The sequence below is a fragment of the Punica granatum genome, chromosome 1, assembly GCF_007655135.1.
Source record: "Punica granatum isolate Tunisia-2019 chromosome 1, ASM765513v2, whole genome shotgun sequence".
NCBI classification, from domain to species: domain Eukaryota; kingdom Viridiplantae; phylum Streptophyta; class Magnoliopsida; order Myrtales; family Lythraceae; genus Punica; species Punica granatum.
This window is the reverse complement of record NC_045127.1, coordinates 22,491,127-22,506,666: the sequence shown is the minus strand read 5'-3', so window position 1 is coordinate 22,506,666 and position 15,540 is coordinate 22,491,127. Positions and strand designations below refer to the sequence as shown.

Here is a 15,540-nt window from a genome sequence, read left to right as displayed (position 1 = left end):
GTTGGGCATTCAATCTAATGATGGCGTGCGGTATATTGGAATCCATGGAATGGGTGGCATTGGCAAGACGACTCTTGCTAAGTTTATTTTCAACAAAATATCAACTAGTTTTGATTGTAGTGCCTTCCTTGAGAATGTGCAATAGATGGCAGTGCATCATGGTATTAACTATCTGCAAGAAAGGCTTCTAAATAGCCCTGACCCTAAGTCGGCAAGATGATTGGATTTACATGAGAGGATTGAGAAGAGCTTTCGTAAAAAAAAAAGTTCTTATTGTTCTTAAAAAAAAAGGAGCAAATCGAGAAGCTCGCAGGAAAGTTTACATGGTTAGATTTAGGAAGCAGGATAGTTATCATAACGTGGAACATAGACCTGTTGGCAATTGGAAAAGAAAAATTCCACAGAGATGACATTTGGCATCTAGAGACGGGGATGCTAAATCCTGATGATGCACTTCAACTTTTCAGTAGCTATGCGTTCGAGAATGAATCTCCTTCTCAGGCTTTTAGAGAACTTTCTGTAGAGGTTGTCTCTGCAACTGATGGAGTTCCTCTGGCTCTTGTAGTGATTGGATCACTTCTCCACAAGTACAAGGATCCTCAGGTATGGAAAGACATCATAAAGAGGTCAGCAAAGATACCTTTCGATGCAGTGAATGATAGGCTGAGGATAAGTTATGACAACTTAAAGAGTGATCAAAAGCAAATATTTCTTGACATAGCATGCTTCTTCATTGGCACTGAGAAAACAAATCCAATTTACATGTGGGATGCCTGTGAATATTGCCCACGCTGGGCGCTTGCAGTTTTATGTTCTAGGTCCTTGGTAAAGATTTTAGACAATGACCAAATATGGATGCATGATCAGCTCAAGGACCTTGGTAGGGATATTGTTTGCGAGGACATTCTTAATGATCCCAAAAAGTGTAGTAGGAAGGAAGCTACGCAAGTTGTAAAGAGCAAAAAGGTAGTTAGTAATAGATATAAATTCTTAGGAGCACTTTCAATGTTTTTGTTTCTATGGGATTTGGGGGGCTGTTAGTCCATCATTATCGTTGTTTTAGTTCTTTTTTTGGCAGACAATCTCTGCATAATTGGCCAATGTTACTTTACTTTTAAGTTGGAAAATGAGATTCCCGAAGGAATCCAGCTGAAATACCATTTGGAAGGATTCCATAAACCCGTCCATTTGACATTGGAGTAGATCGGAAGCTTAACAAATTTGAGATTTCTCGACTTAGGATGGGTGATACTTCAGTAAGACCTCAAACATCGCACTCCAAATTTAAGATGGCTTTGTTAGCAGCCATGTTCTGGCAATAATCCATCCACTTCTAATGAGTGCCGTCTTGTTTCAACAAATTTAGTCATTCTTGACTTATCCTCTAGTGATGTTAACGAAAAGTGGGAAGGATGGAGCGAATTGCAAGTATGATATCCAATATGGTGGCTCTTTGTCATCTTGTTACATGTTAAACTTTTCCCATATTATGAATATACATACCATTTACTTGGTATGTTGATCTATTTTCTTGAAAATATTAATGCAAGATATCAAGTACCTTTCTAGAATTGGCAACAATATTGATTTTGTTCACAGAATTAGTGACAGCTCATTGTTCTTTGTTCATTTACAGAATGCAAAGAACTTGAAAGTTCTTAACCTCAAGGAAGCTGAGAACTTATAAAATACACCCAGTTTTCCTAAGGGTATGGCTCTGGAAAGATTGGTTCTTAAAGGCTGCTACTGCTTGATTGCTATTGATAGCTCCATAGGCAATCTAAAGTGCCTAAGGTAGTTGAACCTTGAGTAGTGTGATAACTGATTATCTTTGCGGATTACCAGAAGAATTCAGTCTCCTAGAAAACTTGACTGAGGTGATCATAACAAAACGAGATTTGGACCTCTCAACTTTCCGAAATCCATCCATAATCTAGTGAAGCTCAAGTGCGTCAAACTAAACAATTTAGAACTGGGGGAATCTTACTGAGTCACTCGGTGCACTAAGCTCACTGGTAGAGTTGGACCTGAAAGGCACAAACATCATTAGTATCATTGGATCTCTCATATTTAGGACTGCATGAATTGCCTTCTGGATTTGGAGGACTGAAGAAACTTCAGTACTTACGGTTATCAGGTTGTACTGGGATAAAGGAGCTTCCCGATTCACCTGGGGAGTTGAAATTACTGGTTGAATTGGATCTGAAGGGCACGAGTATTTTTGAGCTGCCCCAATCAATTGGAAGCTTGGAAAAATCTGAAGTAGCTATTTCTACACAGTTGTAAAGTGCTAAAGCAACTTCCTGACTCATTGTGGGGACTAAAGTCATTAGTTAGACTAGATATATCCGGGACGGCGATAAAAGAGTTGCCTGACTCTATCGGATGCCTGTAGAGTCTAGAAGAGATTTATTTGAAAAATTGCAAAAAGTTGAGAGAACTACCCAAATCATTTGGCGCATTGAGGAAGCTCAAAAAGTTGGATGCACAATCAGCTGATCTTTCGAAAGGTCTTCCCATGGAAATGTTGGGCCTATCCCCTTTGAAATGCATGGATCTCTCATGGGCCAGAATATGTCAACTTACCTCCTCTATCATTCAGCTCTCTCATCTCCAAACTCTCAAACCAAATCGTTGTTCTAAGCTCAAAGATCTACCCAATCTCCCGCCAAGTTTGACCTTGTACATCTCCGATCCAACTCCTGGAATGAAGGCCGGTGTCTCTCAAAACTGGTGAAATTAACAAACATGAGGGTGGAAGGCCATCTCTACTTAGATGGGATCATGGGCTTACACAGTCTGACCAAGCTAGAGTTACAACTTTGGTCTATCACTACAATACCGACTGAATTTGGTTCCTTATCTCAGCTCAAGAAGCTTCTGCTAGATTGCCCAAAATTGAAGGTTGTCCCGCAGTTTCCTGCTAATTTAGAGGAGATGGATCTTGGAATGATATTCATATGCCGAATCTTTCCAGCTTGAAGAATTTATACATTTTACAAGTCCTAAAGTACTCGAATGATTGGGCTCTTAGAAGACTTGGAGCTGGGATCAAAGATCTGCAGTCTGTAGACAATGCGGTCTTAGTATCTATCTTCTCAAAGATCATGCTTGGGCTACCTCTTTCTAATGGTGTGCTTGGTTTTAGAGTTAAGTAGAGTTGAGTTTTGATTTTAATTGGGTTGTAATGATTGTATTGTTGAATTATGAAAAAAAAGTGTGAAAAAGTAATGAATAGTTGAGAGAATTTAGTATTAAAAATTGAATTGAATGATTAAAAAAATTTAAAAAACTGAAAAAGTAATAATTGTATTGTTGACTTTTATTGTATAGTGAGTTGAGTTAAAGTTAAAGTTAAAATTTTAAAAATCAACCCTAAAACCAAACGGGTTATAAATGTTTGAGAGATCTAACGGTAAGGGACTGTCAGTGGCTTGGTCGTTTGCCTTACATCTCACATCTGAATAATCTAGTGTCTCTCCATATTTAATGGTGTCCATGTCTAACTGAGATTCCGGGCCTTGGCAAATTGGAACACTTGCTATATTTAGATATTTCATATTGCCATTCCTTGAGAAAGAGAGAGACGCGATCCAAGCTGATGAAAGACCTCAAGCACAAGTGCATCTTCAACTGTGATAACTCAAAAATGTACAAACGATACCGTCAAGAATCGAAGGTCAGATTTTTAAGAATGTAGCTCTTCCATTATAATGCCTACTCGGGCCAAAAATTATAGTCAGATATCGAAATTGATCCAGGTCGCTTGCATTAGATCTTTTCCTTGGCACATGATCAATTTGGCATGAAGACTAGCTAGCTAGAAGATTGCAGTTATGATTGGCTAACTACTGCGTTCTTGCATCTTGCAATCATATGGCTTTATCGATCACGTGCTGATTTCCCCCAGTGTTCCCTTATTTAGTGAAGTTTCCGTTAGAAAACCGAGCAGCGGAAAGTTTAATTACGGTAAAAATCAAATTTTTATCGTGTGCTCGTTTAATCAAAAACTTCAAGATCACATCTTGACATAGGAATCGTCTTCTAAACGAATAGATAACATCACATAATGAATCCATAAGAAAAGTTACGAACTTTTCACTAACCTTATTAATTCGAGTCGATCAAATTAGCCGTCCAAGTGTCCGGCCTCTAGCTCGTCCTCACGAGCACATCTCCACCGAGATTAGACTCCTCTCGACCCGTACACTCCGATCTAAGTCTCCGATCTCGAACGGAATCGTCACACAATGAAAGGATCTCTTGAAGGATGCCAAGGACAACACCGAAACTCCGAATCAGATCCGAGAAGAACTCCAATCAGCCTTGGGAGTTCACGACAACAACTGTTCAGCCGTCTCTCCTCTTCCTCTCTTTCTAATATTAGGGTTTTCGATTAATTAACCTCTAGGGTTAACCGTAAGAACATATCTATATATATTCTTACCCTAGGGATTAATCAGAATTAATTAATAAATCACAAATGAGTCCTCACAATTTAAGTCATCCAATGACTGGCCCTTATAGTTAGAAAGAAAGATTAAATAAGTCATTGACACGAGTTTCCATAAATAGACGATCTATTTATAGAAACTCTCCAAATAAGGAAACTATTGTATTTCCTTAATTAGATTTATCCTTGATATTGAACTCGGCTTCAGGTTGTGCTAGCACCCTCGCAACCACATTGCAAACCTTATTCGATAATTAATTTCTAATTAACTTCCTTAATTAGAATTAATTCTTTTCTCGGTTTAGACACGTTCAATGTGTGTGACTAATTAGGTTCATCATCAAATGGCAATAGGATTATAGTATCAACTCATTTGATACTACCAGAAACTCTTTCCGTAACCGAAAGCATAATTCTCAAAATGCCCTTGGTTCCCAAAGTTCTCGAGTGACACCTAGCAGCATATTGTGACAATCCAAAAGATGACGGATGTATAATTGAAACATTCTAATGAACCTCTGATCGTATATACCATGCACTGAATCCTTTCACTACAAGATCCAAATCTAGCTAGAGCTACGGTAAATGCCAAACTCTATAGCCGATCATATGGACTCTCTAATTTCATTCTTAGATCCGTAGCACTTGAACAGAAACTCCTTTCTATTCAAGTCTATCTACCTCGGCCGAGGATTTCTCGATCCAGAATAAAACTCATATCCATATGACATTTTCCCTGTTTACTCAGGTTAGTGAATCTCGTCTTGATCAGACACCGAACTCCAAGTATAACTAATTAGGACCACTATCTGCCGAATACTCACGCTAAGCACAAATACATTAGCAGTAGCAAATCCTAATTACCTATACTTGAGATAGTGTTCCATCTTAGGTCTAAGGACTATATGCACTAATACGATCCAGATAACATTCATTAACATTAGTAAATTACCGTATGAATATTATCTGCACGTCACGTTCGACTACTTATCATATAAGTATCCACATATCTATCATGATAACAATTATCAAATAGTATGAGATTCACTACTCCATCTTCATTAGTATTTGTATACTAATCATGGAAACAGATAGAGGTGACGATCTATCTGGAGAAATAATATCCAGTTAAGTCTCCTACGATCGTGAACAGTTTAAAGATATTCTTACCGAATTATTTCGTCACTCATATTCTTAACTCTTAAGAATGAAGTATTCAAAATATCTTAAGGACTTTATTCTAATAAACATAGACAATATACGAATAATATAATAAACTTTATTGCCATAAAAGGAATTATCCAAATACATAAATCAAGGTCTAGGGCATATCACTAACAATCTCCCACTTGCACTAGAACCACTCAGTACAGTATCTAAGACCCATCTTCTCAAGATGTTTCTCTAGCTGCTGCTGCGTCATGGCCTTCGTGAGTGGATCAGCGACATTATCTCCTGAAGCTACTTTTTGCACAGCTACATCGCCTCTCCTGATAATCTCCCTGATAATATGATATCTCCTCTCAATGTGTTTGGACTTCTGATGTGACCTTGGTTCCTTTGCCTGAGCAATCGCTCCAGTATTATCATAGTACAACTCTACTGGTGATGATATGGAGGGAACAATACCGAGTTCAGTCACAAACTTCCGAATCCAAACTGCCTCCTTCGCTGCATCAGATGCAGCAATATACTCAGCCTCTGTAGTGGAATCTGCAGTCGTCTCTTGCTTAGAACTCTTCCAGCTAACTGCATCTCCATTACAGGTGAATATATAACCGGAGATAGACTTTCTATCATCCACATCTGATTGAAAATCAGAATCTGTAAACCTGTCTAGTCTCAACTCACATTCTCCATATACCAGAACCATATCCTTAGTTCTTCTCAAGTATTTAAGGATGTTCTTGACAGCAGTCCAATGATCAAGTCCTGGGTTGGATTGATACCTGCTAGTCACACTAACAGCATACGCGATATCCGGCCTTGTACACAGCATAGCATACATAAGGCTACCTATAGCCGAAGCATAAGGCACCTGTGCCATCTTTTCTCTCCTCTGGAGTCTTGGGAGACATCGCTTTAGAGAGATGGATACCGTGTCTCACAGGGAGCAATCCTCTTTTGGAATCCTGCATGTTGAACCTCTTCAACACCTTATCCAGATACAGGGCTTGGGATAGACCTATCAATCTTTTCGGTCTATCTTTATATATCCAAATACCCAGAATATAGGTCGCTTCTCCCAAATCTTTCATGGAGAAAATATTAGACAACCAGACCTTTATAGAAGTAAGCATACCAATATCATTACCTATCAGCAGAATGTCATCCACGTATAATACAAGTAAGGCAATCATGCTGCCACTAGCCTTCTTATACACACATGGTTCATCGTCGTTTTTGATGAAGCCAAAGGACTTTACGGCCTCATCAAAACGTCGATTCCAGCTCCTCGAAGCCTGCTTAAGACCATAAATGGATCTCTTAAGCTTGCACACCTTGGACTTATCCTTAGATTTCTTCCTCAATGTATCCGTTGAGGAAGGCGGTCTTGACATCCATCTGCCAAACCTCATAAACATAGTGCGCAGCAACTGCTAGCATTATTCTGATAGACTTCAGCATGGCTACAGGCGAGAAAGTCTCCTCATAGTCGACTCCCCGCTTCTGGCGATAACCCTTTGCCACTAGCCTAGCTTTATAGATATCTACCTTTCCATCAGCACCAATCTTCCTATTGAAAATCCATTTGTTCCCTATAGGTACTATACCTTTAGGAGGGTCAACAAGATCCCAGACTTGGTTTTTGCTCATGGAGTCCATCTCGGACTTCACGGCCTCTAACCATTTAGAAGAATCTATATCTGATATAGCTTCCTCATAAGTGGTAGGATCGTCCCTATGATCATTATCTCCATGAACGAACAACTCTTGTACGTTCTCATGGAGATTAAGGTATCTCGCGGGAGTATGAGTTACCCTACCAGACCTTCGAGGTTCTGTGACATTCTCAATTTGAATAGGTGTCTCAACTGGTTTATCAATGTCCATCGAAATGGGCATCTGATCGGTTTGTGGTACTGATGACGCCTCATCAAGTACTATCTGCCTTTCCATGCCACCTTCCTGGACCAACTGTTTCTCCAAAAAGATCGCATCTCTACTAATAACAACCCTTTGCTCAGTAGGGAAATAAAAATAGTATCCAAGGCTGTCACTTGGATAACCAACAAACCTGCCTTTCTCGGACCGGGTTTCCAACTTATCGGTCTTCTGCTTCTTAATGAATGCAGGACAACCCCAAATCTTAAAGTGCTTAAGACTAGGTGTCCTACCATTCCATATCTCATATGGAGTGGTAGAGACCGACTTGCTTGGAATTCTGTTAAGCAAGTAACACGTGGTTTGCAGCGCATATCCCCACATCAAAATTGGGAGATCTGTATGGCTCATCATCGACCGAACCATGTCCAATAGGGTACGATTCCTCCTTTCAGAAACTCCATTCAACTGTGGTGTTCCTAGTGGAGTAAATTGAGAAACAATACCGTGTTCCTTCAAGAAGTCACCAAACTCAGTACTCATGTACTCTCCTCCTCGATCAGATCGAAGAGTCTTGATGCACTTTCCTTTCTGCTTCTCTACTTCAGCCTTGAATTCCTTGAACTTTTCAAAGGATTCGTGTTTATACTTCATAAGATAAACATACCCAAAACGAGAATAATCATCGGTAAAGGTGATGAAGTAGGAGTATCCACCCCTAGCCACTTCACTAAATGGACCACACACATCACTATGTATGAGTTCTAAAACTTCCTTAGCCCTCTCCATTTGTCCCACAAATGGAGTCGTTGTCATCTTGCCTTTAAGACAAGACTCGTAAGTTGAATTGGGTTTAGAACCCAATGGAACTATAAGTCCCATCTTCTCCAACTTACTTATCCTATCATCTGCAACATGCCCTAGTCTAAGGTGCCAAAGTTGCTTTAGACTTGGAATAGATTCGGATACGGTGTTGACCTCAATCGTGTTCGGAATCGTTTCATTTCTAGCTCTAAGATAATAAAGGCCATTGTGTAAATAACCAACGCCAATAACTTTATTACCATAATAAATGTTGCAAACATCATGTCTGAAATCAAACAAGTATCCACTCCTAGTCAAACTAGAAACAGAAATAATGTTCCGATAGGCGTTTGGTAAAACTAAAACACGATCTAGAAATAAAACATGTCCATCCAGATGTAATGAAATCGACCCCACAGCTTTGGCCGCAACACTTGCTCCATTGCCGATCTTTAAGCATACTTCATTCCTTCCAAGGACCCTACTGCTTGCTAGCCCCTGCATAGAGGTACAAACGTGTGAGCTTGCACCAGTATCAAGAACCCAAGCTGTAGATGAGCTATATGAACCATTGGAACTAACATAACAAGAGATAGACATACCTTCTAAAGGTTTCTTTCCCTTATTTTCCTTCAATGAGGCGAGGTACTGCTGACAGTTCCTCTTCCAATGTTCATCCTTGCCGCAGTGGAAACAAGTTCCCTTATCCGCAACAACCTTTGCCTTGCCCTTATTCTTGGACACCCCTGTTGACTGCTGAGGAACAGAGCCTTTCTTGGACTTCTTATTCTTCTTCCTAGTCTTACTGGAAGAAGTACCAGCCACAAGAACGATTTCCTTATCCTTCCTTTTGTTGTTCATAGCATTCTGTGCAGTGACCAACATGTTCAGCAGCTCAGACAACGAACATGATAACTTGTTCATGTGAAAGTTCACAATGAACCCTGAGAAAGAATCTGGGAGAGACTGAAGAACTAAATCCACATGGAGTTCTTTGTCCATCTGAAACTCAAGCTTCTCAAGCTGTTGAATCAGCCTAATCATCTTCTGCACATGAGCTGCGACTTCAGTTCCCTCCTGCATTCTCGCACGGAACAATTCCTTCGATATCTCATATCGTGTGGTCCTGCAATTCTCCCCATATAGCTCCCTGAGATTCTTCAAGATCTCATGAGAACTCTTCATGTTCTCATGCTGCTTCTGCAACTCATTGCTCATGGAAGCAAGCATATAGCAGCGGACCTTCGTGTCATCAACAGAGCACTGATCATATGCGTCATGCTGATCACTCGTAGCATCCCCGCCAGGGAGTTCAATCTCCTGATTCTCCAGGATGTATCCCGGAGCCTCCATGTTCAGGACAATGTTCAGGTTACGGAGCCAATCCGAAAAGTTAGGCCCAATGAGCCTATTATCATTCAATATGCACGAGAGATGATTCATAGATTTCATACTTATCATGACTGCAGAAAATAACAAGATTAAATTAATGAATTTATGTATATATATAACCATAATGATCATGGACTTTCAATCAAAATGGTCTCCCACTATCTTTTCGAATCCTACACTTCCAAAATAGGAAACGGGAAATCTAATTGGGAAAGGTTCCTAGCGGGTTATTGAATTCTCATAGAATACTAATTTCCTCAAGTACCTGCCATTATTGAAAACAAGCATTCTACAAATGAACAACTCCTTGTTCAGTACATCTCTATGTACGGCTCAATCAATTCTGCTCCTAATACTCTGGACCTCAGGTGCTTGCCGTTATTGGTCCATCATACATAGTTAAGTTTGACCCACCAAACCCTAGATATCAGCTACCTCAGGTGCCTGCCGTTATTGGCAACTGACAATCTAAAACATCACATGTTTTAACATTCATGAAAAAAGATCTCTTAGTCTGTCTCGTGCTCCCGTGTGTCCACGACCAACAACGAAACAAATTAAAACTCTCTGGAGAATGCTTTGGTGGAGAGCCATGACAGAGGTTCGCAACCTCATGCCATTATCGACTTAATATTTTAATTTGGAAGATTTTCTTTAAGGTGACCTAATTACTATTCGGTTTCACTTTGCGCATTATCCGTATTCACACATCACATGCATAAATATGTACTTGGAATCATTAAAAGCATGATCATGGATTTACTATTAGCCTAATCCTAGAGCCACAAGAATTAAGCAAAAATGTCCTAAAGTCCATAATCGCACACCATGCTCGAAATTTATAAAAGGAAACTAATAGCATAAAAGGAAATAAATTTCGTGCCAATTTTGTAACTCTTTACTAAATATCCAAATATCACATATTAGGAAATTTCCAATTTTGAAAAATATACAAGATATCATATATCTAGTGTATCTTCAAAATTCCTTTTTGATATCAAATATCAAATTTCTAATCTCATTAGAATAGGATATCAAATATCCAATTTCCATAAAATCAAATTTTACAAAAACAATTTTGGTAATTAATTGTTTCGGAAATCTTATTTCCAAAATATCGAAATTGTCCGTTACGCGATTGTTACGGACTTGGGGCAGCCGATTCACCTCAGCCATTCCAGCCGAAGGAGCACAGCAGCAGCTGCAGCAGTGGCCAGCAGCAGCAGCAGCAGTGGCCAGCAGCAGCAGCAGCAGCTAGCGGTGCCCAGTAGCAGCAACAGCAGCAGCCAGTAGCGACCAGGAGCAGCGGCAGCGCGACCAGGAGCAGCGGCAGCGCGACCAGGAGCAGCGGCAGAGCGACCAGCAGCAGCAGCAGCAGGCAGCGGCCACTGATCCACCCGGATCATTCCAGTTCTGGCCGAAGACTTTCTCCATTCACCAAGACAACCAGAAGTGAACAGCAGCAACTTCTATGCAGTTGTTCATCATCTAGTAGCCCCCGAGCATGCAACAATTGCCCCGAAAAATAGCCAACACCAAATTTCTATAAACTCTGCTCGAGGACTGTCCTCAACTACTGAGCAGTGGCTGTGCTTAGCCGAGACAATCAATCCAATTGTATTGTTTAGGGCCGGTCACGAAAAACAATTCCCCTTGCCTTATTCAATATCGATTTATCAAACAATTCAATAAATCACAATCAACCACCAAAATTTGAGCACAAAACATGTATCTAAACAATTAGAAGGGTGTCTCTGATACCACTGTTAGAAAACCGAGCACGTGCGCAGTGGAAAGTTTAATTACGGTAAAAATCAAATTTTTATCGCGTGCTCGTTTAATCAAAAACTTCAAGATCACATCTTGACATAAGAATCGCCTTCTAAACGAATAGATAACATCACATAATGAATCCATAAAAAAGTTACGAACTTTTCACTAACCTTATTGATTCGAGTCGATCAAATTAGTCGTCCAAGTGTCCGGCCTCTTGCTCGTCCACAAGAGCACGTCTCCACCGAGATTAGACTCCTCTCGACCCGTACACTCCGATCTAGGTCACCAATCTCAAACGGAATCATCACGGAATGAAAGGATCTCTTCAAGGACGCCAAGGACAACACCGAAACGCCGAATCGGATCTGAGAATAATTCCGATCAGCCTTGGGAGTTCACGACAACAATTGTTCAGCCGTCTCTCCTCTTCCTCTCTTTCTAATATTAGGGTTTTCGATTAATTAACCTCTAGGGTTAACCGTAAGAACATATCTATATATATTCTTACCCTATGGACTAAAATGCAATTATTAATTAATCCGAATTAATTAATAAATCACAAATGAGTCCTCACAATTTAAGTCATCCAATGACTTGCCCTTATAGTTAGAAAGAAAGATTAAATAAGTCATTGACACGAGTTTCCATAAATAGACGATCTATTTATAGAAACTCTCTAAATAAGGAAACTATTGTACTTCCTTAATTAGATTTATCCTCGATATTGAACTCGGCTTCAGGATGTGCTAGCACCCTCGCAACCACATTGCAAACCTTGTTCGATAATTAATTTCTAATTAACTTCCTTAATTAGAATTGATTTTTTTCTCGGTTTAGACACGCTCAATGTGTGTGACTAACTAGGTTCATCATCAAATGGCAATGGGATTATAGTATCAACTCATTTGATACTACCAGAAACTCTTTTCGTAACCGAAAGCATAATTCCCAAAATACCCTTGGTTCCCAAAGTTCACGAGTGACACCTACCAGCATATTATGACAATCCAAAAGATGACGAATGTATAATTGAAACATTCTGATGAACCTCTGATTGTATATACCATGCACTGAATCCTTTCACTGCAAGATCCCGATCTAGCTAGAGCTACGGTAAATGCCAAACTCTATAGCTGATCATATGGACTCTCTAATTTCATTCTTAGATCCGTAGCACTTGAACATAAACTCATTTCTATTCAAGTCTATCTACCCCGGTCGAGGATTTCTCGATCCAGAATAAAACTCATATCCATAGGACATTTTCCTTGTTTACTCAGGTTAGTGAATCCCGTCTTGATCAGACACCTAACTCCAAGTATAACTAATTATGACCACTATCTGCCGAATACTCACGCTAAGCACAAATACATTAGCAGTAGCAAATCCTAATTACCTATACTTGAGATAGCGTTCCATCTCATGTCTAAGGACTATATGCACTAACATTCATTGACATTAGTAAATTACCGTATGAATATTATCTGCATGTCACGTTCGACTACTTATCATATAAGTATCCACATATCTGTCATGACAACAGTTATCAAATAGCATGAGACTCACTACTCCATCTTCATTAGTATATGTATACTAATCATGGAAACAGATAGAGGTGACAATCTATTTGGAAAAATAATGTCCAGTTAAGTCTCCTACGATCGTGAACAGTTTAAAGATATTCTTACCGAATTATTTCGTCACTCATATTCTTAACTCTTAAGAATGAAGTATTCAAAATATCTTAAGTCATTTATTCTAATAAACATAGATAATATACAAATAATAGAATAAACTTTATTACCATAAAAGAAATTATCCAAATACATAAATCAAGCTCTATGGCATATCACTAACAGTTGCCCCAACTAAAGTTGATGTATTATCTTTTCTTTACATTCTACAATACATAATAATGTAGTAATACATTAAAACATCTGGAATCATGTACCGGTAGTAATACATAACTCTCTGAATTTTCGCTGCTCTGACTGAAAAGGAGGGGGACTACGAAACAGACATAGACACTGCTGAGGAGGGGGTTCTCACATTGCAATCTATCTTGGTCTTGAAGATGCACACATAAAATCTTTATTTTGTGATATCACAAAAAAAAAAGGAAAAAACTTTATTTGGCAGGATGATCATGACAGATGCGCATGTCTGAGGAAGAGGACTCGGAGAAGAATAAAAGTCCGAAAATCACCTGGCATCTCATAGAGAATGATCCGCTAGTTCAATCATCTTTGTTGCATTGGGGTTCCTCTTTCATGATCCTGCTTTGCTTTTCTTGAATGATTTGTTCCCTTCTGATAAATCGCCTGTCTACTCTTCCCCAGAGCTCATCTTCTATTAATTAGAAATTAAAGATAATATATAAATGTAATCCTAATAATAGGATAGCAGTATATAGCATCAAGGCATCTAGCTCACAATTTATTATTAGGGTAAATTCCACCGATAATCCTATAATTTTGTATATAGATAACAACCTTCCATTCTCTCAAAAATAGGACACTCAACACCCATGTCAAATTTATGATTTTACAGTACATTTAAAACAATATAGTAAATAAAAAAGAGAGAAAAGCAGTAAAGAATAAATTATCTCACAAAATATTGCTCTCTCATTTTTCCACAATTTTATCTCACTTCCCACATTCACTCATCCCTTTTTTTCTCCTCTCTCTCATAACTTAAACACACTGCAAAATCACTTTTCTTTATTTTTCCTTTTTTTTGTATTATTTGCAGCTAAATTGGTCCATCCCGTTTATTTTCGTAATCTGATTTTAAGATTTTAACTCTAATTAATTCTACTCACTACACAACAAAAATCAACAACACAATTATTACTTTTTCATTTTTCTTTAATTTTTTTAACCATTCAATTCAATTTTTAATAATAAATTTTCTCAACTATTCATTACGTTTTTACATTTTTTTCTCATAATTCAATATTACAATCATTACAGACCAATTAAAATCAAAATTCAACTCAACTCAACTCTAAAACCAAACACACACAAAAATTTGCTCGTAGCGCATGTGCAAATCGGTAACTCGTAAAACGAAAAAAATAATTTATGCAAGATATCCCCTAAAGGAATCAAAATTATAAAATAATTATTAGGGCCAACCTGGCTTGACTAGATTAGTCGGAATCCAATCCGACTTCCAGATACTAGGGTTCACACTGAAAAAATTATAAAATAATTTTAACTCTGTCATGTAAAATTCTTAAATTCTAATGTGCTTTACGTATAATATATATAATATATTATATTGTGAGGTCGAGAGACATGTAGAATGAAGACGGAAGCTCCGCCTCATTAGACACGGAACTCCGTGCATTTCATCTGTTGGGCTTTCCCGAAGTATTTCACGACATAAGAATTGCCGGACATGTACTAGGCAAAATTGAACCGCCTGCATTTGATGAGATGAATAGAAATATAGAGGCAGTTATGAAGGCTATTCCAAGTAAGAGAAATATATATACATATATATATTGACTAGTTATATTGCTTGTGCATTGCATTGTTATTATACAATAGATATTACTATTTAAAACAATTATTTTCGACCATTTATGAAAAGAATATAATGAAGGTAGCATAGAATATACTTGCAAAGGAATGATAATAATAACAATTCATTTTAGAAAAATTGGGAAACCTTCTATTATTTATTTCATCACATTATTCAAAAATTATATTTACTTTATACATATGTGAGGATGTTTCCGTTATGAAAGACATACCATGTGAATTGTTTTAATCTTATAATAACGATTATTTGAAAAGAAACATCATGGGCTTAAAAGAATTTATAAGAAGAAAAAAAATAGTTAACTCTAAAAGGAAACTTTTATTATTTACTTATTTTTTTAATTATAATTAAAATCAAGGTGAAAAATTATAAAGTGAAAAAATTGCATTATATTTGGGTAATATGAAAACAATTACGATCACTTGTACGATCACTTGTCTACTCATAATTATTAAAAACAATTACCAAGGTATATTTTCATACATATATAATATATATATATATATATATATGTATAT

At 38.0% G+C, this 15,540-nt stretch overlaps 2 protein-coding genes across 2 annotated transcripts; one reads left to right on the top strand and one right to left on the bottom strand.

Annotated features, from left to right (window-relative positions):
* Positions 1 to 432: 432 nt before the first annotated feature.
* LOC116204451 (TMV resistance protein N-like) lies at positions 433 to 1,093 on the top strand. The gene is made up of 2 exons (XM_031536545.1): positions 433 to 966; positions 1,079 to 1,093. The coding sequence occupies exons 1-2, from the start codon at positions 433 to 435 to the stop codon at positions 1,091 to 1,093; spliced, it is 549 nt and encodes a 182-aa protein (XP_031392405.1).
* A 4,714-nt stretch (positions 1,094 to 5,807) lies between these two features.
* On the bottom strand, positions 5,808 to 6,500 carry LOC116204444 (secreted RxLR effector protein 161-like). The gene has a single exon (XM_031536532.1). The coding sequence runs from the start codon at positions 6,498 to 6,500 to the stop codon at positions 5,808 to 5,810; it is 693 nt and encodes a 230-aa protein (XP_031392392.1).
* Positions 6,501 to 15,540: the final 9,040 nt, after the last annotated feature.